The 24,031-nt window shown below is 39.0% G+C and overlaps 1 protein-coding gene across 4 annotated transcripts in view; it reads right to left on the bottom strand.

Annotated features, from left to right (window-relative positions):
* Nucleotides 1-24,031, bottom strand: part of LOC119729932 (calcium/calmodulin-dependent protein kinase kinase 1-like) — a 55,066-nt gene that overhangs the window by 3,071 nt on the left and 27,964 nt on the right. For all 4 annotated transcript variants that reach the window (XM_038202716.1, XM_038202715.1, XM_038202714.1 and 1 more), the window contains exons 5-13: nt 21,147-21,248; nt 18,364-18,415; nt 17,762-17,883; nt 10,659-10,717; nt 10,007-10,095; nt 7,356-7,429; nt 6,577-6,756; nt 4,125-4,198; nt 1,208-1,295 (exon numbers count right to left, since the gene is read on the bottom strand). In XM_038202716.1, the coding sequence (XP_038058644.1) occupies nt 1,208-1,295; nt 4,125-4,198; nt 6,577-6,756; nt 7,356-7,429; nt 10,007-10,095; nt 10,659-10,717; nt 17,762-17,883; nt 18,364-18,415; nt 21,147-21,248 (840 nt within the window). The remainder of the gene's footprint in view (nt 1-1,207; nt 1,296-4,124; nt 4,199-6,576; nt 6,757-7,355; nt 7,430-10,006; nt 10,096-10,658; nt 10,718-17,761; nt 17,884-18,363; nt 18,416-21,146; nt 21,249-24,031) is intronic.

Here is a 24,031-nt window from a genome sequence, read left to right as displayed (position 1 = left end):
CCCGAACCTGTGAAAGGTCCATGCTTCCCATCACAAGTTGTTGAAAATCCATAAGTTTGTCACAAACATGCCAAAAAACAATGACAATTTGATGTTGCATGACTTTTCCACAACACCGTGAACATTCTGTGATTTTTTTTCCTTGTCAAACAGGAAAAATTCCACAACTTTGCCATGAAAACACCTAATGTCTTTAAACTTTCATGCTTTAAATCTGAAAACACGTTTTCAAGCCTGAACTAGCCCATACCACATAGAATTCCAAGAACTACCTATTGGACCATCCTTGTCCCCTCCCCCCCCCCCCCTCCCACCCCAAGAAAACACTAAGAATATAATAAAATTTCACTGTAAACCCCAAGGTAGATGCAGCCAATTTATTTCTGCACATGCCTCAGAAGCACATGCTCTTTAGACAAGAGACAGCGAAATGTCATCTGGAGAATTTAAATGAGGATTTTCAATGACAATATCATCATTAATTGGTTTGCAGCAAGGCCTCACTGCATATTCCATTACATGCCTCATTTGGTAATTACAATGCCCTTCAAAAGAGAGGAACCCCATTTAATTTTAATGGCTTTTCATAGTAATTTGAATCTAGAGTTGACGTCAACTATTCCGTCAGTAGTTGCAATAACTGACATCATTTTCTTTTAGGAACCTACATGTACCGGTATCTGCCAAAATTCACCAATAAGCAATGGACCAACAGACATGTTTGTTTTACTTCAAACAATAACAACACATACAGACATAAGACCAAATGTATATACAGTTGAATCTCATTAGTACAAACTCTGTTAATACAAAATTCTGGTTATAACAAATATAAAGCGTTAGTCCCGACTGTGCATTTATGTGCACAATGAATGGGACTGATGTTCCTCTTAATACAAAATTCTGATATAACAAACAATTTGGCTAGGTCCAAACGAGTTTGTATTAACGAGACTCGACTGTATGTAGCTGAGCTCAAATCAAATCCAAGAAAGAACATCCAGCCCCTCCCTCCTTCTTCTCTCTTCTTCTTTCGTATGATTTGCTGACCACTATACAATTTTGTGCAGCTGATGTAGCCATGTGACAGTCTCCGGGGTTGGGTTGGTAAGATCTATGTGATGCTTAAGCTGATGCTTAAGCAGTATTTTTAAAAGCAGTAATTTTAAAGCAGTCCGGCTGACACCACAGGATTTGAATTGCTCACCTTTATTTCAGGTATTTTGATTCTCTTGTCTGGGTCCTTCTCCAACATTTTCAATATGAGATCCTTTACGTCATCTGGAATTGGTTTGCTGTGAAACGGGAGCAGAGAGACATGAAATTATCCAATGTAAATCAAACAGCCTTGATTATCACATCACAGGCAGCCAAATAATAAAACCAATAGGGCTCGTTCAATGACGGCCATTTCTGTAGGAGAAGTGCAACTGCGTATTTTCCGCAATCTAGCACGCATTGCGCAGTGTTGAAAATGTTCCAAACACGCACGCTTGTTGCTCGAAATGTGTTCAAAATATGACGCAGCTGATACACGTTATGCAAGTTGATGCTCAAAATGCCGATGCACGTGGATGGTCTGTAGGAAATGACATCATTCGAACGAGACCCATTACTTCAGTGTCAGACCCAGAACAGTTAACTAGCAGACTCGACCCACATCCCAACAACATACATTCACGGTATGTACTGGTAGTAACTTCAGAAAAAAAATTCTGACTTTTTTAAAATTAAATTGCACGAAATTTGTAGTACCCATATGGGTCATTGAGTATAAATTTGCCGTCCACTTTTTCCCAGTCCCTGTTACATATGACATCTGTGATTTGATAATTCTAATGCACTTCGTAATGCAGTCGTCCTCCAAGAGTGATTAGGCCAAAAAAATAACAGTTCTGCTTCCGATTACATGGCATTTGAAAATAGAGTAGGTAGGTAGGGAATTATAATTTTTTTTTTTGCAATTTTTTTGTGTGTACGATCATATGGAGGCGTCTGCGTGTAGTCAAGGGTACAAGGTAGAAATTGATGGTTTCGGGTGTTTTTTTCTCATTTTTCCAATAAAAAATTAGGGTAGGGGCTGTCAGAATAGGGTAGGTAGGGAAACCGGAAGCAGAAATATATTTTTTTTAGGCCTTATGAACAGCAAAGTACCTACCCAACCATGAAAAAAAAAATTTGAAGTCATTTTGAACGATACTTGAATGGCAAATTACAAAGTACATGTACCAAGGTAACAGGGACAGGAAAAATGTCACACATCGGACCCTAAATTTATACAATGACCCACATGCAAATGAAATACTCTACAGCTGCATATATTGTTCTGTGGACATGGTGCACTGCATCAACATTTCTTGAAAACCACATGTGCCAGGTGGTCAGTGAACAGGTCCAAAAGTACAAGTTGTTTTTTTGGGGGGCACACTGTCACTTCAACCGACCTTGCAGTATTGAATCATCTGATCCTGATCCTGATGCAGTCTGCCAATATTTGCCCTCCATTTCTCCATCCCCCCCCCCTCCAACCCCACCTCTCCGAGGAGAAGTACCCTCGATCCTTGCCCAGGTACGGTGCATAATAAAGGCCATGAGCAAACACAGAGAGGCGGCTAATTCCGACTGACATTTCGGCGAGTATTTACACATGGGAGGACAAAAATGTCAACACGTGGTCAGGGGATCTATTGCGTCTGTGGATGAGCAAGCTAGGTGTGTCCCCATGTGTAACACAAGTCACCTAAGAGTGCATTGCCCACACGTATGCACTCCCGAGCATAGAGCAACTGACATTTAGCGATACCAGAGAGGGGAATTGGAAAAGAAATGACACTTAGAGCTTGAAATAGGGTTGACGGGCCGACATCATTACAAACTATTCAATCATATCAAACTAGGTTTTGCCCTTCACCGACGTTTAAACACTGTATACTCAGTGTGTTACCTCCCAAGTGAAAGTTGGAAAAAATCACTCAGGTGGGACTCAAACCCACGACCTCCTGCTTTCTAGTGCAGGGCAAAACGTAGTTTGATTTATATCACCCCGACGCAAAATTCCATCTTATTCAATCATATGATGATCAAATTATTTACCCCAATGGCGTTTAACAAATTTGCAATATGAGAGACACTGAAAAATGACAGGTTACAGCTAGAATTTGACTAAGGTTACAGGGTTAATCAGTGCAAACCATTCAATAATACTTTTCAAATTATTACAGAGTTTTCCAAAGTTTGCAGGTTCAATTCCCAATCTACTCAATTTTGTTCAACTTTGTTTTGACTACGTGCAAAATAATTACCTGGCTTAAAAAACATATGAATAAGAATTTTAATAAGTCTTATGAGTCTTCCGCCTGACTTTTTCCTGCGCTTAGTTGCATATGTGATATCTCTATGGTGATAGTATGTGCTGTAATAATTGAATTCCCGTTACTCTCAAAACAAAAACTCAATCCTGTGAAACCAAAACTGAAAGCCACGTCTGTTTGCATGATACTTCAAAGGTAAGTGCTTGGCATAAATCTGTATGGCACTGGCTTACTCAACCACAAAGCTGTACAAACTACAATCAATCACAAAAGCCATGAAGCACAACAAAACCAGACAGAAAATCTCCTCTTCAACTTTCCTAGGCTCATTTCATGGAGCGGCTTCACAGACAGCATGGCTGTGTACGAATGACTTGGCTACGGTAGGAAATCACACACGCACCTATGAACACAGTTGCAGCCACTTCCTATAGACCTTTATCATGCTGCCACCATTTCAGTCATGTTCCCTGTATCCAATAACAGTACTGAATGATAACGTTTTTGTGCAAAAGGGAACCAGACTAGTTTTTCTTCCAGCCTCGCTTTGGTTACATTGATTTGAATGGGGCAACATCAAGATGGCCGCAACATGATAATGGTCTATTGACCCATGTGTTATCTCCAGTCGTAGCCATGTCATTCAGACACGGCCTATCTTAAGTAAACTGAGTACCAGTCAAGAGCAATACACATCACATGATTTTTGGGCTGGTAACCTTTTTTATTTGCTAAGCAAATATTTTCCATTCTTAGCAGATCTCTGTGGTTAACAGCTCTACCAAAAACACAAAACGGCTAAGTCAGACTTACTCTTCAGGGAAAGGCAATGGTAAATTCCTGATCTTGCTGTGGAGACCGAGAATAAAGCTGTCTTGGAATGGAACCTTTAGCAAAAAGAAAAAAAGGAAAGAAAATAACATTATAAAGCACTATCACAGTATCAGTTTAGTCAGGGCCCACTTTCATGGCACTGCTTAACAGTTAGCAGAAAAGTTGTGCTTACTATAGCAGAAATTGTGCTGACCATAAGCACTATTTCATGGTGTGGTTGTGCTAACAGTTGCACGCGCATGGAGATTTCTATTGTTACGTCACTGATTTAAGCAACTTTTCCTCGGGGGTTAAGCATGCTTTTGCTGTGCCTACTGCTTACGGTCTCCATGAAATAGACAGGGGCTCTGTTAGCAGAAATTTGTGCGCTTAGCAGCACTATGAAAATTGACCCAGATCTGTCTCAATATCATTCTGGTTTCAACACATGAAGAGTTTATTTCCAAAACGAGATATATCCATTTGAAAGAGTGAAAAATGTGCACGTTTATGAAACTTTAAAGAATAAAAACGTTATGGCGTACTGAAGTGTGGCGTCATTTAGAACCAGAAAGTTTAGTGCAAACTAATGGAGTATGCGCCCGTGTTGGTTCACGGGCTGAATCACGCGCTAATGTCTTTCACACACATTTCGTGCGCGGGACATATTCACCTCGGTACTCCCTAACAGCTATTTTATAAATTTCCTTTTGTTCACTTCATTGTATTCTCCAATTGTGTTTGTCTGTATAACAGCCATCATAACTGACTTGGGGCAGCCAGGAGAGAGCGGGATTATAAAAGGTAACGAAATGGCATTTATCACATTTTGGAAATATACACTTGGGCTGAATTCCCTGCCTCCAGAATCTTCTAGAAAAACACATTTAAACCACAGCAAGCTCACACTGAGGCCTCAGGCCAACGACTATTTTTGTTTTAAATTCAATTATTTTTGCAGAAGGAAAAAAAACAAGGTCGTGCCAGAATAAGGCCATGGAAATTATCTGCTGAATCTCCCTCCCTTTAATGAGCCCAACTTGTTGTGCTGGCCAGGCCGGTGAGACATTAGTTTTCCCGGCACGTTCCTCCTCGCTAAGTCAAGCATTTCATTAAGCCCCTTTTACTCCATTGCAAACAAGTCTCCTGAATAACTGTTTTAGGGTATGGCATACTGATGATGCCACGCTAATCAGGTTTATTAAAGACGAGCCAAGGACACAAACAAACAGCCTGATTGGGTTGTGTAGGAGTGTGTAAGATCTGTCACATCTGTTTGTAATCATATCCGTTTGTGTACGTGTACGTGAACATATTTGAGTAAGGGCTGATTTTTATTTGAAACTGACAACAACAAAAATAAGATGAACAGGAATGATGTTTGACCCTCAGGAAAAAAAAATAGGAAAGAGTGTTCTGTAGACCCACCAAAGGTGCAATGCCTACTGTGCAGAATGCTGAAAAATGGAAGAAGGTTGGCGTAGCGGGTTGGGAGAGTCAGGTTGGCGTAGCGGTACTTTCCTCGCCTTCCACCGCTGTGACCCGGGTTCGAATCCCGCCCGGGCCAATATGTGGATTGGGTTTTCAGTCCCTACCTGATTCTGTGGGTTTTCCTCAGAATATTCTTCTGGGGTTTTCCTCCCATCTCTAAAACTGTAATTTCTTCTCATTGTCTTTTGCTTCAGTGCTTAGGGTACTATTGAAGAATCCTTGGTTTCATTACCAGAAAGAATTAAAATAAATAAATAAAATAAGAAATAATAGGAAAGGTATGGAAAGGAGAAAAAAATTGGGAAATCCTATTAAAATAGGAAAAGTGGCATGCCTAGCCAATGCATTGTTAAGACAATATCAACCTTTTAAGTTACAAAATGCCCAATGTATCTGACACACTGAGATTGGATTTGAGACATCTGTGATAATGAACAGAAATGAGTCTGGTCCATAGTCAGCCACATAAGGTACCATGTCCCCTTCATTCTGTCCTGACTCATTATGACAACTTTGTAGGCAAAATGAACCTGAATGTCCTCCCTTCAAAAGTGAATTTGTCACTTGAATCACTTTCTTTCATTTGGTCACATTTGTCTTCATGCATATATTTTTTTTATCATGTATCATAGGTTATTATGCAATTTCCTTTGCCAATTTAAAAAGCTCCACATGCACGTGTCTGACACGTGGTTTTGTGATATTTTGACAAATTTGGGATAACAATGTAGACAATCCAGCTCCTATCATTTACACATAGTGCATGAGATTACATTTCAAACTGTTGTTGACTTCCAACAAAATAGACCACTAGTTCATTACAAATGTTTAGATTTGGTGCATTTATGAAAATGTTGAGGATTGCTGCAGGAGAAAAGGGTTGATAAGGGGGTTTTCATTTTTGACAGGGTTCCCTTGTGGATGCACCAATTAAAAAACATGAAGGACTACACCTACGTACCTGACCGAATATGAAGCAATACAGTGTGATTCCGATGGCCCAGACATCTAAGGCTCGGCCGCCATATTTGTTGGAGTCTTCATGTAGGGTCTCTGGAGCCATGAAGGCTGGTGTGCCCACCGTGTCAGATAGGAGGGCGTCGATCCCTTCAAAACGGTCACTGACACCAAAATCGGCAATCTGGAAAGGAATATCCAATATTACTATTTAACATTTAGTTTTCTTTAATATCCAATACATTGTTTTCCCTTCTTTTTCATTGTTATCTTCATCTGTTTGTTTTTTGTTTTTGTTTGCATCAACTGTTCTTTTTTTAGTTTTTGGCTTTACTATGTTAGATTCATATGTCTTCTGTTTGTTTGTGTGTCTATTTTTGTTTTTGTTGTTGTTGTTGTTGTTCTTGTTGCTCTTGTTGTTGTTGTTGTTGTTGTTTGTTCTTGTACAAGCTGCCCCCCTGAAATGTTGGCAGAAAGTAGTTTTTGGCTTTACTATGTTGGAATCATATGTCTTTTGTTTGTTTGTGTGTCTGTTTTTGTTGTTGTTGTTGTTTGTTCTTGTACAGGCTGCCCCCCCCCCCCCCCCGAAATTTTGTTCTGGATCCAACCATGATTGCTGTTGAATGCAATAACAAAATATAAGAACCAAAAAGAGGGAAAAAGCACTGCTCTCTACAAAGCAGTCTGCTGTGCTTGAGGTCTAAATGGTTTGGTCAGAGTTAAGTCTGTTTGCTTCAGGAAATGCAGAAAGTGAGAGGGGAATAAAGATGTTATCATGTGTACCTTCAGATGGTTGTCCTCTCCGAGTAGTAGATTGGATGGCTTGATATCCCGATGGACTATCTTCTGATAATGCACTGTGTCATGGAAATAAATCAACATTAGTTTAATTTTTATTTGATGTTCAATTTGTTTTTCAGATTAGGTTTGAAGTCAAGGCTTACTGCCAATCAATTGTAAAAAAAAGTTTTTTTCTTTTTCAATCCTCGTCACAAACAGGAGCAGGAAGCCTGCTCATTTTAAAGTTGTCCACTGTACAAAATCTTCAACATGAAATGTGCATATTGAGCAAAGGCTATCAATAGAACTTCATAAAATTTCTTTGCATTTTCATAAAAACATGATTTAGTAATCTGAATATTGAAGACTAATAAACAATCATCACTAAAAACAAATTTCTGGGAGTATGGTGTGTTTTGACCAAAATGCAAAAAAAAAATATAGTCTGGTACTTGCAATTTACATGTACATCAAAAGAGTCTTTATCATTTGATAATGCCTTTATCATTTGATAACTCACTCAGGAAACCAGACATTAAAATGATGCTTCAATTGTTTCAAATTTATCAGCTGATTTTGTCTCCTTTTCCCATAAGGTATAAAATTTCACGCCCTTTCCATCTCATATATTTTCCACTTATCTCCCCCAGTCTTTCAACACTTGGAGGGGGGCGGGAGTACGTTGAGCAAATATTTTGCTGGAAAACCCTACCCTCAAAAAAAAAAAAAAATTAGTCACAATATTGACTTTGCTGCTGCTGGAAAACATAGATAAAGAATTTCAGGATATAAAATCAACACGGACTATGTACCTGTGGCACCTGATTATTGTATTTGTGGACAAAAAAAGGTCGATATTTACTGACATATATTTCATATCAATACTCCGGCCTATTATTCCTTATCTGGGATTATGGACTGAATTCATAGCAGCGAGCAAGTAGTGCCACGGATTTTCCTTTCAGACAATTTGCGATGAGTGGTAAATGTTTATTTTTGAAAGAGGTGCAGTGATATTGTATCTACATACACAGGACTGATATTCATCTTATTACGAATACAAGGCCGAATGCACTACTCTCTTGAAAATACTGAATTCCTTCAGAAAAAAAATCTCTCGTATTTAACAAAAATTATGTGAACTTTTTGTGCGAGGGAAGGAAATTCAGAAGTTCTTTCATTAGTTACATGTTGCATTAGGCTTTGCCGAAACATGTGGCTACCGCCTGCAATTACACATGCGGCTATGGACACGGCTGAATCCACTTCCCACAGACCCCTGCATTATTGCCAGCCGCAGCCATAAATCATTTTTACATAGCCGCAGTTACACTAACAGTAACTCCTTTATGACTTATTCATAAATGACAAGGAGAACTGTTTTTCTAGACCCGTACAACCCTGACCACGTTTCTGGAAATGTCACATTTTTTTTTTTTTGGGTGGAAAACCCAAATGATATCTGGCTACAAAGACACTATGAAGCAGTGACGATACCCTAGGGACAGATTTGCGAGTCTGCCTCTGCCATCCCGTGATGCATGACGACCGGATGCTGCTTTCATAATGCAGTGTCTGGCGACCATTGCTCAACCCGGTTCGCATTGAAAAACGGCACTTGACGACCGCTTTGTGCTCAAGCGAGACTGCGCAATACCGAATCTGAGTCCCTGTGCAAACTGTCGCTACATTTTCTTTCAGAGTCAAAGCACACTCCAAGCAGGCAGCCATGACTTTAAAGTGCCACAAGAAAATGGAGGGCCACATTTTGCACGAAGATGATTGGCCAACTCGACTTGCACAAAAACATTTGGCCAACTTGACCTGCACAAATCAATGTTTAGCTGTCACAAGCCAAGTTTCAAAATCATCTGTAGTTTAAAATGCATTCACAGGACAAAATTGGAGTAGGATAATATATTTTTGGTTTTTTAACAAATGTGAACCTTTCTGGCAGAATGAGACAGAACTGGGCAGAGGCCCAAACAAGCGTTTGCAGGTGTTAGGAAAGAGAATAAAATTCTCTTTACAATACTGTTTGTTGTAGTTCAATCAGACATTCCATAGACAAGTCATGACTGTTTAAAGTTTGCACTTTTATGATCAAAAACTTAAATACTGAGAAAAAGGCCTTTAAAGTTTGGAGTTTTGTAGTCGTTCAAAATGAAAGACGCCAATTGGTTTTCCTTAAAAACTCCTTCATTGGACGATTTTTATACAATCTCTTTTAAAAAATGTGTAGTAGACACTTCAAAGGTTTTATAATACATGTATCAATAAATCTGAAAATCGAACAAAAATCACCCCCATTCATTTTTTCGCCTGTGCCCAGTTCCGTCTTATTTTGCCAGAATGCCCCACAAATGGACTGTAATTTTATCCACTTTATATTCTTTGGTACCTGCTGGAAGTGTCTTGCAATGGACCTCATGCATTGTGGGTACCTGAGAGGGTGTTCTTTGATCATTTCAATTTAGTAACAGCGAATTCACTAAAAGGCTTACGCATGCCTATCCAAGCAATGCAAAACCACTGCCCTCTAGCTCCGCCTTAACGCATAAAGTCTATTTCCAGGCACATGAGAAGATGGTCACAACACACAAAAGTAACTGTTTGATAGCCTGGGCGTTCGAGTATGTCAGATGGCTACTCACAGTATTCAATGCCAAGAATGATGTCCCGAAAGTAGGTCCAGGCTAGTTCTTCGCTGAAGGGGTTGTTAGTAGGCACTTCCATTACGGCTCTGCAGAGATTAACAAAGAAACCTGTTATCTCCGGTGGATCTGAAACACATTTTCCTTAATGTTGGTCACAGCGGAACATCGGGGAGATCTAAATCTGGCTGTTTTGATCTCAATTCAAAAATCTTTACAGTATTAAGGGACCTGAGGGTAAACCTCAGTCGAACAGATTTTGTCAGCTCTTTCTCTTATCAGATGTTGAATCAGTAAAATATCATTGCATTTTTTTCAAAACATGTTTTTCCACCTGGAAATCAATTCACAGGTGTGCATCAGTGTTTGTGGATTGTTTTTCTTTGGAGCATGGGAAGAAACATTTTAAAACAACAAAATACACATTTTGAAAATGTAACTTAAGGCAAACTTTTGAAGATTACAGATCAGCCAAAAAGACACCAATTTCCTGGAGCTACGGAGCAGAAAATGGTGATCAAATAAATCATGCGCAAATTGACAATTGAACAAAAATGGAAAAAAAAATGATTAGTCAACTCCCCACAAGAACTTTAATTCCAAACCTGTTTCAAAAAGGGAAAAATAAAGGCATTGTCCAAAAACTACTTACCCCTTCTCAACAAGTTCAAAGACCATGTACAGGTTGTCTTCAATAGGGTCGTTCAATACCTAGAGAAAGGATAATAAAAAAAGCCCACAATATGTGACATTTTAATATTTGCTAAAATTATATACATGTGCAATGTACGTGTATGTACAATGTTTTTCAAATCACAACTGCAACAACTCGTGTTTATGAGACTGCTGTAAAACAGCAGAGAATAATCTTTCACAAGTAAAGAAACACAGAAGTATTCATTTAAGACTATTATGCCGTTGATCCTAGAACTGCTAAACAGGAGGTTTCACATCCTCCAATGAAATTATAAAACCAAAATATTTAGATGTTTTAATACACAAACCAACTTGAGCCTGAAAATTGATGTATAAAGAAAAAGTACATGTACATACATGTACATACATGTACATGTGCCAATTATTATATGTATGTTAATTTACAATTTGAAAAAAAGTGCCTGAAATGATGAAATCAGGCAATAGACCATTATTATGTTGCGGCCATCTTGATTTTTCCCATTCAAATCAATGTAACCAAAGCGAGGCTGGAAGGAAAAATAGTCTGGTTCCTTTTTGCACAAAAAACATTATCATTCAGCACTGTTAGTGGATACAGGGAACATGACTAAAATGGTGGCAGCATGAAAAAGGTGTATTGCTGGAAGACTTATATGAATACATGTACATGCTCTCTGCGAAATATTTTCAAAGAATTTTTTTTTTTTAAAAGAGCCAAAGACCTTTTTTTTGACACTAAGCCCGCTATCTCTGGCTGAAAGGAATAATTTCATTCCCCGTGTTCTACCATGCATTACTTACAGAATCCCAAGGTAAATACAAATTTGCCCGAGGGTGCAGAAGTCGGGATATTCTTTGGGGAGATGCCCGCAATCTGATCAACCAGCAACACCACAGGTTATGATTAACGCGGAGTGCCATCAATAATTAAAGTCAGATTGATGTGAGACAGGACAAACTACAATGTAGAAGGGCGATTTCTGGACGAAATTTGGGGGTTTGAGCCAAAGTAATTAATTCTTAAAGTCATGATCTTAAAAGAGAGTTCAATTTTTTGGGAGTGTCCCTCAGAAATTAGGCATTAAAAAAAAAGGATTGCTCGGGGAAATATTAAAAAGGACCAATTTTGGGAGAAGAGGAAACTTGCTGGAAAAGGACATATTTTTGGGGGTGGAGAAAATTGTATTTCCAATGTACTTCTAAAATAAATTTGTTTGTTCCTAAGTTGCGTTCTGTTCAGTTTGTTCCTAATATGTTTGCAGTCTCTGGTCAAGTTATAGCTCATCATTAATTCCTTTTGTTTTACACACACATGGCTATTTCCCAATTTATTCCCGTGTATTTTTTTCACCGGTTTTGAAGGTTTCTGTTTACCAGTGACCTTCTTACAGCACTTAGCATGTTTCCTTTCTGAAAGACGTTAGGAAATCGTATGATTCATTATTGTTCCATCTGGAATCATCATTAAAACCAAAAACCCCCCAAAAATATGTGATCACTTCCTTATAACAACAGAAAGCTGTCATAACGTAATGACGCATCCAATTCCACTACTCGCTTTAAATATCACATTTCTTTATACATGCCTACTACGTACATTGCACAGTAGATGTAAACAAATTTCCTAACAATTGTGAGTATGCTATGAATGCTTCTAACAGCACATGTACACAAATCCACCTGATAAACCAAACAATGAAAATGAAAATGGACACAGAAACAAGACGGCATTTCACAACTGAACGACACTTTACGACACAAGCACACGGCATTATAATAACAGCATTCACACGGTGCGATACAGTTTTCGAAGGCCGGTCTGTGGTCGGGCAATTTGTCATGTTGTTAGTCTGGCCTACAGTGGCTTAATTATTTAATGGATCTACTCATGTTGGGTGCTTGACGGCGATTGCGAGGCGCTTAATTGAAAAGGAAGGGTTGCTATAGGCAAACAGGTCTGACCGAATGGATGAAAAACTTTTAAGTCCATATTAACATGAACCAGGGAATATTCAAAGATTTTTTTTCCTTCTCACAATGGATTTGAAATTATTTTTCTTTAAGTACCAGTACTTATCTTAAAAATGGATAAATTATGAACATCATTTATCTTTCTTTTACTGCACTGGTTGCCCTTTTACGTCTATTGATTTTTTTTTCACAAACAAGCATCGATTTAATTGACAAGTGGTTTGTTTTTTATACTGAAGAGCATTCTTGGAATTTCTCATTTGGGAAATGATAGAATTGATTGGCACTCAAGCCAATAATGTGATACTCATGTTAATGGCACAGGACAAAGTGTTACGCATTGAGTGAAAACGACTTCTTGATTTGATGTGATGGATGAAAGGGGACTTTTTCATCAATGATTAAAAAACATTGACTTTTCATAAAAGAACCTGACTCTTGATTTTGCAGGCAGTAAGAATTTTTTAAGAATGAAAAACATATTTAAATAGAAAATCTTTTTACAGACACACATATATTGATAAACAAAAGAAAATTGAAATTGGCCAAGCTAAAGAAACACACAGATACATGTACAAATAACGAACAAAAGTGTATAAGATAAAAGCAAAACCTCACACCAAAACAGCTACAATACAAACTCGAAAAACCTGAAAAACATTGACATTTAACCTGAGTTTTTAGTAAAAACTACACAGACCTCTCCAAAAAAAAGAAGAAACATCATCTCAACGAAAAAATTCCCTGATTAACAGTTCACCTTTCAGAACTCGCCAGGCAGAAATTTGGCCGTCGCACACTAAGTGCTCCTGCGATATCATTTATCATCGGGGCGCTCACAAGGCGAGACTGGATACACTGCATAGCGAGCGCGCGAGTTACTATCGCGCAAACATGACAGCATCTACATCTAAATCGTGACCACAATGGAATTTACAAATGGCTTATGTCCGTAGGTAAAGTGGGCCAAATATAGACGGGAAAAGTACTGTTACAGCCACGCTTCCGGTGTTAAAATTGCCCCTCGACATGTCCATTTTTAACCACAGAATGATCGACCGGGATACTTTATTTTCACATAAGGTTATGATGCTATGTTTTTATTTCAATGAACAGGGTGGGGTTTTTTTTGGGGGGGGGGGGGAGAGGAGTTTTGGGGGATTTTCATTATAGGGGGGCGGGGCAGGGGGTCTTTTTTTTCTGTTTAAGAACTGCATGTTTTATCTAATGAGCAAGGCTTAAATGAATCATTTTTCCACTCTGGAGGAAAATGGATTGAATTAATAATGCATTTTGACTCTTGAAATGGATTTAATGATTGCCTATTCCTTTGAAGCGAACCTTTTTAGTGTGTGTGTTGAAGAGACACAAAACATTAGAAATCAGACAAAATTTGTCAATTTCTAAACATTTTCAGAGGTTGTTGCTATGGCAATTTTGTGTAACACAGAGTTTCTTATCAGATATGCTTCATAACACTACGCAACATAAAACGGTGCTAAAAAAAAATGGGGGGGGGGTAATGGGGGGGGGGGAGAGAAGGTAACAAAAATCTTAGTGAACTACATGTATGACAACAGAAATAAGATTTATTTTAATAAATGCTACTTTGGCACATAAATCATCCTAAGTTATTCTATTAAAACCTGACAAAAAAATGCAAATTGATAATTTCACTGTTATTCTATTGAAACCTGACAAAAAAAATGCAAATTGATAATTTCACTGAATCAATCTCTTCTAAATGACATATGTACTCATCACCGTGCTTACTTTTGCACAGAGCAAGATGAGAAATGGCGTGCCTGAAATTTCTCAACGCTCACTTTGTCTCGCGTTAAGGATCCACCAATCAACACCCCTGATTGATGATGAACTGCGACCATATTATTTTCTTAATCTTTGACGCAAGTTATTCACCGGTATCAATCAGTTCTGGGCCCTATGTATACACAGGCTTTTAATTTCTGTGGTTCTTGCCATTTTTTTGTTGTTGTTTTTTTAAATGGCATGCTAAGCAGCCACTGTTTGTTTGAAAATTGATACAAGGGGAGCTGCTAGACAAATAAACCTGAGGCTGATTTCGCGGATCTGCTGAGCGCGGAAAATAGTTGTTGAGCTGAAAACAGGTTACGAGCCAAAATGTCAGGGGCAATTCCATCGTTACGGACGTTACATTCAGAGTCTAAAACCAATTTGAAACAACGAAGTAAAAAAAAATGCAGTGAGAGCAAATTTTACATATTTGGTAAAAGGGGGAGCTGCTAGACAAATAAAACTGAGGCTGATTTCGCGGATCTGCTAAGAGCGGAAATCGTTTGCTGAATAACAAACAGGTATGAGCCAAAATGTCATGTGCAGTTCCATCGTTACTGACGTTACATTCAGAGTCTAAAACCAATTTGAAACAACGAAGTAAAAAAAATGCAGTGAAAGAAAATTTTACATATTTGGTACAAGTGTAGCTTAGGCCTTAATGTTCAACATGACATAGTTAATTAATGTAGTGTTAGCTGAAATAATAAATGAGACATTTATAAGCACTGTAAATGACCATTACGGACGCTATGTTTTACGACATAGGCTTCTTATTTTCAGTATGCATTGATAAAAGTCTGTGAAGTTTCTCGCAAGAATTGAATGAAACAAAAACATGATGTTGTGGTAGATATGCGTTGGCTCTATAAAAACACCAATGACATTTTACAAAAAGGTACTTTGATCAAATGAAAACATCATGCTTTTGTTGTTACTGAGGTTACATTAAAACATTTAATACTGATGTTACGTGTCTGAAATCAACTTCACACAAATGATAAAACATACCGAATCATGGTATTCTAAGTTCTGTGTGTAATTTTTTTTTTGTAAAATATTAACCTTTCTCTCTGCCTTTAAAACAAAAACTCACAGTAACACAAGCACTTTGCATGTGAAAACAAGATGCCAAAATGTCTACCTGAAATCTATAACTTCAGCCCCAAAACCATTTTCTCACTGGCAGGCCACTCAAATGAAAGGTCTTGTTGTCCCCTTTTATTGGATACCACATTTGAGGTTGAGACGCTGGTATTAATTTTTCACTTTTTAGCCATGTGCACTATTGGTTGTGTGGACGTTTATCCTGCTTTTAAATGCTCTTTCCAATTAACATCATTTCAATTAAAATGTGTTTTGTAGCCCAAATGAGCATATTCCAAGACGTAGTGTCCAGTGAATTTGCTAAGCATTATTGTCTGCTTTGTAGCACCACAAATTTGCATCCTTCGTTAACTGTTTACTATTTTTAGTGTTTTTTGTCATTGTAATTTTAAGTGAATTGTTCTGTATAATTGCTGGGCACCTCTGGAAAACAGTGTACCACTGAGAGGTTTCCCCAGGGTAAATAACAAATAAATAATAATAATAATTTATAGTATAATTCAACTTAGCAACTCAACTTAGGGTAGTAAGCAAGGAAGACTCCCTCAACTTTGCACCGGTTTCAGTCAATTGTCCGCACCAGTTTAATTTCCCATTGATATCAGCTATGCAGCACCACAAATTTGCGCCCTTCTTTATGTTATAGTATAAGTTGACTTAGCAAGTCGTCTAGCAATTCTGCTGAACGTCAACACAAATTCCCTCGATCAAAAAGTACACTGCCTTCTGAGTAAAACGGCAGGTCTGCACTTCCAAATAAGTTTATCAAAACACGTGTCCCCGGTGTGAGGGAGTATTCCAAATGAAGTGTTTTGATTAATACAAATCTGTTTGGATAGTTCAGGCAGCGGAGGGGCTTGTTTTTAATTGCAGCCAAGTCACGCTATAGAATTACACCAGGGTGGCTCGGCGATTCAAATGACCAAGGGCGCTTTGACTTTTAAGGGAATTTTTGTTTAAGGGGGGATAAAAAAAAGAAAGAAGCTTTTAGACAAGGGGGAGGGATAATAATAACTGATGACATTTGGAATGGCGCACATCAGAACCTGTAACTGAATGGCCTCAATCATGTTTCAATGGAGAGTGGTTTCGCACGCAAGAGGATACATTTTATAGTGCACCAGGTTATCCTTGGTAAGGTCTCATGACATCATACGTGCACGTATCTCGCAGTTCCAACAGATCGCTCCTTACGGGTCAGTGTGCAATGTGCATTTCATTGTCAATCTTGTTTTACAGCTGCTCTTTTATTAAACAGTGCATTATTGGATTACAAACAGGTGAACAAATTGCTGGATATGATGTGAGCTGTGAGTTTATTCAAATTCATCTGGGAAAAAATGTTTTGAAGTATTTTCACAAGTTTGTACAAATCGCCAAAAAGGAGCCTCACTTTGCCACACTCTCATGCATAAGCTCCAAATTGCCCTTAACCCCAACTCCCTAGGGTGATTTACTAGGAACCTTCCTCATCCTTGCAAATCCCAACATTATGGTAAACTGTGCACATAAACAGTTGGACCATGTCTATTTGTGGTATGCCTAATCACACCTAAAGCACAGTCAGTTTACTAGTGCAGTACTCATCCTAACAGATTCCAACAAACCCTGGTGTTGGAGTTTGGCTGGTTGGGGATCGTTAGGGTTAATTAATAGTATCAAAACCCCTGCTTCATCTCTAGGTTAAGATAAGTGTCTGGCTTTCCGAATCATTTTAAAGCTTTTTCACTATCGAAACCAAGTGGAAATACTGTTAAGGTGCAACAATGTATATGACCTCATATTATAGGATTTGATATTCCTCAAGTCGAGTATGGCCACATAATGAGCCAGTCAATGGAAAGGAGTTCCCAAAACCTCAGGGTTCTACCCGGGTCCAACAAAGAGATTTTGAATCATGTGAAAGGGCAATAAATGATCAAAATTACTCTTTATTTTAAAAAGACAAAAAAGAAAAAGTGCCCATGAAGATATGAGTTCCGTGCAAAAGTACCCTGCACAAGTACCCCCTCAATGGTAAGGAAGGGAGAGAATTGGGGGGGAGGCCCCTTTGAGTGACATTTGAACGCATTGCCTACGACAACTGACATTCACGCGAAGACGCTATAGCTATACACGCACGAACAGACATGCATACGCAGCCCATCATCAACATGTAACGAAAACCTACTGGGAGTTACCTACCTCCACAAGCTTGACAATGTTGGGATGGTCTAATTTCTTCAGGATGGCAATCTCTTGGTAGACTCTGTCCAGCGGGGTCTTGGGGCCACCGCCCGGCTTGCCTCCCCTGGGTGGGGGTCGCTCTGTAAGGGTAGGGGTGGGGGGGAAACAAAGGTAAAAGTCTGGCATAGTTTATCTTCGGCTGGAAATCTTTCTAGTAGTTGGAGGAAAACTTACATCAGTTGGTAAAACAAGACGCTAAGAACCGTTTGGACAAAAATAAAGGCATGCAACTGGAAAACAAACAAAAAAGAGAGGTGGTCCAAGCTTTACAAGACTTTATAAGGGGCTTTTTGATTTTTAATGGCATAAGTGTGATATGAAAAACAAGGAAATCAGCTGATCCGACGAAATGTTGCATGCCCGAAATAAGCAAGCACAATGGGGCCGTCGCATGCAAACAAACGTACCGTGCAAAAATTGTGTTAGTACATATGTAAAGGTCCGAAGTCTGACGACTGTAATTTCCTCCTAGTTACGTATATATTCCTACAGTGTTTGCTATCAATAGCTTTCTTGAGAGGATTTGGTGAGTTCAAATAGTGAAGCTGCGATGTACTCACTTGCAAATCCTCCTTTTCGGACAAGTTTCTTCTTGGAGAGAATCTTCATTGCCTGCAGAAAAAGAGGAAGAATTTACAAACTGCATGTACATAAAGAGGTGGTCTTTCTCCTTCCTTAGTTATCATTTGTTTTCATTTTTTTTTGGGGGGGGGGGGGAGGGGGTTTGGTGTGGGGGGAACAAAATACAGTTAAGTATGTCGGGTGTAACCACTAGAAGAGCTGAAGAGGCAAAGTGGGGAAGGGGGTTACAGGTGGCCTGACAGACAGTGATAGATGCATCCACACCCCAATGGGCTCCATGCACCAACAGGTCACAGGCACTTTTTGATCACTTTCGAGAGCCCAGTGGATAGGACACACAGCACACACAAACAGGGTGAGTAAAAAAAAACGAAACCCAAATGTCGGGCCCTTTGTTCTACTTAGGTTCTGCATGTAGCACTTTCAAAATCTAGGAGATTAAAGCCCAATTCATAAGCTTTCTTTTAGTACAAGAATCATTCAAATCACTCATGTACTTTTCAAGTTACAGAGTTTTAAACACAACCGCCGTTTTAAGGCTCTGTCCACGGATCACAAAAAAGTTCAGTGTTCTTTCAGCAAAACGAAAACAAATCACATAAGGATGTGTGTGAACAGGGTTCTAGCCAGGGTGAAATTATAGCGTAGGGGTAATTTTGGTTCAACGACTAATGCGAGCGCGGAGCCCTTACGGCGTGGGGTCCGGGGCCCGCTTAAGGGCCCCGGAAAATTTTGGACTCTAGATGCTCTGTGGTGCAATCTGAGGCAATTCCCTGCCACTTTCCCCTGATTTTTTTTTTAGCAGAAGTGTTAAACTTATAAGAAATTTTGTTTTATTTGTTTCAATGATTGATAGTCTTGCTCCTGTAAAATTCTTCTGTTTTCAAATTTTAGATTATGTTATCTTGTATAAATTGTTCCAAGATCGATGCTTTCTGATGTTTAACCATTTTTAGTAGTTCCTCAATGTTTTATAAAAAATTGGGATTTACTTTGTCAATATTAAGTGCGAGAACAAATCGCATGAACATTTCATATTTTGCGTTCATATTTCAAGAAGCCTTGTGTTGTGTAGCGCTGCCGTAGTAGCAGTAGTTCCGATTTTAAATTTGTAAATAAAACCATCCGATCGGCAGGGAGAGAAATTGTAAAACCATGGAGGTCCCAGACAGAAAAAGTTGTCGGCGATTGCAATTTCAATATGCTATAACACAATGTGAAGGAGAAATCTCATTTTTGTTATGTTAAAAAATATAATTGTAGATAATGACGATGAGAAATAATCACCGGGAATTGCTTCCTATCCCGGCCGCGGCCGGCCCCGGCGTGCGGGCGCGGCGCGGGCCAGCTCACACCGGCTACGCCGGCGAACTACGCGACCAAATTTTCCCTCAGCATTTGAGAAAGCAACGCATTCGTGGAGCGCTAAAAACTTGCTTTGTTGCAATACTTGCTGATTGGTTTTGTCCTAAGAACAAACAGATCCGTTTTTACTACCAAACTTATCGAACTGATATTATCAGCAACGAGTAGTGTGGTCAAAAATTGAAATTTTCGACAGCGACATTCTTCGAGAAGAATTCTTCACGTGCGGCCATCTTGTGGACGGATCCATTGATATCGTAGGGGTGCTTAACCTTTCTTTGGACATCGTTTCTCGAATAAATCCTTTACGAAAATTATGTTCCGACGTGAAGAACTTATTTTCAAACAGTAACATGTTTCGGACTTGATAAAAAGTATTATTTTTTATTTTAAAACAGTTGAAATGCTTGTAAATATTGACCTTTATAGGAAAGCACACCCGATACCGCAAAATGGTGTGGTCCACAGAGCGCTCTGTACGTGACATGGTGACACGTACGTCGTACGGAGCGCTGTATCTACGCAGCACAAAACAGCACGTGCTTATTGCTACATGTATCATAGCGAATGCGTGTGGCGCAGCATCACGGTAGGGGTATCGTACGGGTTACGTGCGGTGGGATCGTTGTTTATTTTTTCGCTGTGTCGTACGGCCAGTGCGCAATGCTCAAAGTCGCTGCGCTTGTATACGAACAAACGGCAGATTTTTTTTTTTCGCAACCAAAATTTATAGCGTAGCGGTAGCGTAGCGGCGCGATTTAAGCGTAGCGCTTATTTCCGAAAGCGTAGCGGGTGCTAGCGCTATTTGATGCCTGGCTAGAACACTGTAGTGTGAATTGTTTTCGTTTTGCTGAAAGAACACACACCTTTTTTGTGATCCGTGGACTACAAAACGGTGGTTGTGTTTAAAACTCCGTAACTTGAAAAGCACATGAGTGATTTGAATGATTCTTGAACTAAAAGAAAGCTTATGAATTGGGCTTACATATACTAAATTGTGCAAGTGCTACATGTGGAACTTTACTAAAACAATGGGCCCGACATTTGGGTTTTATTTTTTTTTGACTCACCCTGTACAAATCCATAGTGTCTTTGCATGAGTGTCTGGCTTCTTCGGCAATGCGTTCGAATGTCTCTCACAGTGGTCTCCCCCAACTCTCCCTTTTCTTACCGTTGAGAGGATACTTGTGCACAGAACCCATATATTATACAACTTCTTACTGATACACACTCTGAGTTATTCAAGGACCAGGCTGCAATATTTTAAGGGATGTGGGGGAAGGGGGAGGGTGTGGGGAAGGGGGAGGGTGTGGGGAAGGGGGAGGGTGTGGGAGGAGGAGGGTGAGGGGGGAGGCGCTGTCATGCTAGGGGCTGATGAGGTTAAGAAGAAACTTACATAGTGTACATCATCTTCCTCATTGTAAGCTAGTTTGACAACTCCGTAGGAGCCTTTACCGATCTCATCAGAGAGAAGGTACTGATTCAATTGCTGGTAATCCTGCAAAATAAAAATTTAAAAACAAAATATTTTCAAATTGTGTGAACAACTTTCTTGGTCGTGTGTAATGCTTATAAATGGGAAAGTCAGAAGCAATGTTAATCAGTATTTTTTGATTGACATGTAATGTAATGCTTCTCTCATATTCCAAATTCATTGAAAAGTTGAAAAGAAAATATAAGATACTCTCCTCTCTCACGTTTTGTGACTGAAGCAAACAAATAACACTGAATTTGCAAAAAAACAAGACCTCCAACAATCAGTCGGGTACCTGGATTTTCAAATTATACTTTGTAATTTGCCATCAGCAGGGAAAAGCCATCAACTGGCGCTTAGTTTACAGAATAAATTCAGGCACTATAATCCAGAAAGCCCTTCAGGCAGTGTTCAGGGAATTTCAAAATCTTGGTTGTGTTTTTCTTTCCAAATTTAAATAAGACTGCTCAAATCTCCTGTATCTGATTTGTGAGTTGAAGTTCAATTCTCACCTTAAATTGTTCACGAGAAGGTAAAATTACAAGTACTGCGATATATTCTTGACGTCTTTGGGATTTATGTTGATGATAATTCTATTCTAAAATTCACAAACTACCAGTGGGATTAAACTCCAGATTTTTTTAAATTTGGTTTTAATTCCACTATTTGGTTTGGTTTTTGGAAACCTGATATTCAAAACCAACCATAAAAATATCAGGCCTTTCATTTGTTGTGACACAAGCTGAAGAAAATAGCTTGAACATCCCCCAATTTGCTCGATAGTCTCAGATCTTATTTGGGGAGTCAGGTTGGTGTAGCGGTACTTTCCTCGCCTTCCACCGCTGTGGCCCGGGTTCGAATCCCGTCTGGGCCAATATGTGGATTGGGTTTTCAGTCCCTGCCTGATTCCGTGGGTTTCCCTCAGAATATTCTTCAGGGGCTTTCCTCCCACATCTAAAACCGTAATTCCTTCACATTGTCTCCTCTTTACTGGAACCCATGGGAGATCAGTGGATTCCACTGAATGGGCTACCCAGTTAAAACAAGAAATAGATAAATAAATAAATAAATGACTGAAACCATATTGACTCAGTGGTCAGGAGGACACTGCATGCCGCACCTCACTCGACCGTCACTTTTTGTCAGCATGCCTGTGAGTGTCAGCTTCTGATAACATCAGATAGCCATTATTCAGTTTGAAAAAATAGGATAACCGGATTTTGTAATATCTGATTTCTCCCACCGCTATCACAAACATAATTTGTTTGGAAATGGTATGAAAAATAAACCTATCAAGTGCTGATGAAAATTGAAAATACAGTGCAACAACAAATACTGACTTTTCATTGTGACAACATTTTGTGTCATTTTTATGCAGTCTCGACATACTGTACCGGCACATGTACGCGTGCGTCTGTACATTTCATATTCTTACGTACAAAATATGCCGGCACGGTATCACCCTTACTGGAACCAACTTGCATGATTTATTATACAAAAATCCAGCCTCATCAAATATTTACGTAGTTCAGCTTCCCTTCAAACGTGTGCCAACTTCCTTCTGCAAATTTTAAGCTAATGTCCCCATAAATCTTAACTTCCCTTTTTTTTTTATTATAACACCAGTGGCCAATTACTGCATGAAATATGGTCAACACCTTGGAGGTGAATTACTGTGGGGGAAAAGTAATATTTTATAAGTTTGATAAACTCCAGGTTGATAAAGGGTAACGGCAAATGTAGCCTTGATCACTCGATGATGGACTGTATGAAAAACAAGCTGGACACTTTGAGGTATGTATGTAAAGTCTGCACGGTGTGACTTTGAGAAATTATGAGCGCAGGAGACTTTGAATGCTTGAGTTGGACTTTGAAGTGGGCTGTGGGTTACATCAGACAAGGGTTGCAGGGAGCAACCAATGCATTCAATCACTTGCCATCTGTATAATAATGAGCCAACCGTTTGTACATGAGGGCCTACCGGTACATGTACTACATTAATATGAACTTTGGGAGAGGGTTGGGTTTAAAAAGGTAAGGCAAGACACACTGGAAACGTTTTGGTTTCTGTCACAACAACAAAAATTATGACTTCCAGATGTGAATCTCCAAAACTGTGATTCAGTCCCAAACGTACATGTAAGCCTGTACATCGTTCTGATAAAAATGTTAACACAAGCCAAAAAAAAGGGGAAGTCTGAAGCTAAATCGGCTAAACCAACTCTGGCTTTTTGGAGGATTGATTCAGATAATACATTTTATGAATACTTTTTATAACAATATACATATTTATATATTTTTGCTGGTGGTTTTATACTTATTAACTTTTCATAAACTGAAGTTTTCGACTTATGTAAATTTTTAAGTGTCTAAATATATGTATACATTGTTTTTATGTGCACATTGGGAAGAAGAATTTCACTTTTAAAGTCTTTTAATTGTGATGAAATAAAACATTGTATTGTATTGTATTGTATTGTATTGTATATTTACAATTACCAAACTTACAAAAAATGTCAAGGACGTCCTGATAATACCATAACCATTTTTATTTTGATCTTCAATATGCCTGGGTTTATTGTAGTTCGCATCTGTACGAAAGTTTGCCTTTAGTGAGCGCTGGGCAGACCCAAATTCACTGCCTACATTCTCCTATCATCTGTTCCCTTGAAAGTCAAACAAACCTTTGAACAGGCTGGTGACCTCTGGTAAAGGAATTCCAAATGACAAATAATGTCATTACTGCATGTCCCTTGCAGCAATGGCAGTAAAGTAGGATTTCATGGGAGGTGAATGGGGTCAGTAGG

The sequence above is a fragment of the Patiria miniata genome, unplaced genomic scaffold (assembly GCF_015706575.1).
Source record: "Patiria miniata isolate m_02_andy unplaced genomic scaffold, ASM1570657v1 HiC_scaffold_22, whole genome shotgun sequence".
Lineage (NCBI taxonomy): Eukaryota > Metazoa > Echinodermata > Asteroidea > Valvatida > Asterinidae > Patiria > Patiria miniata.
This window is presented reverse-complemented; position numbering and strand designations above follow the sequence as displayed.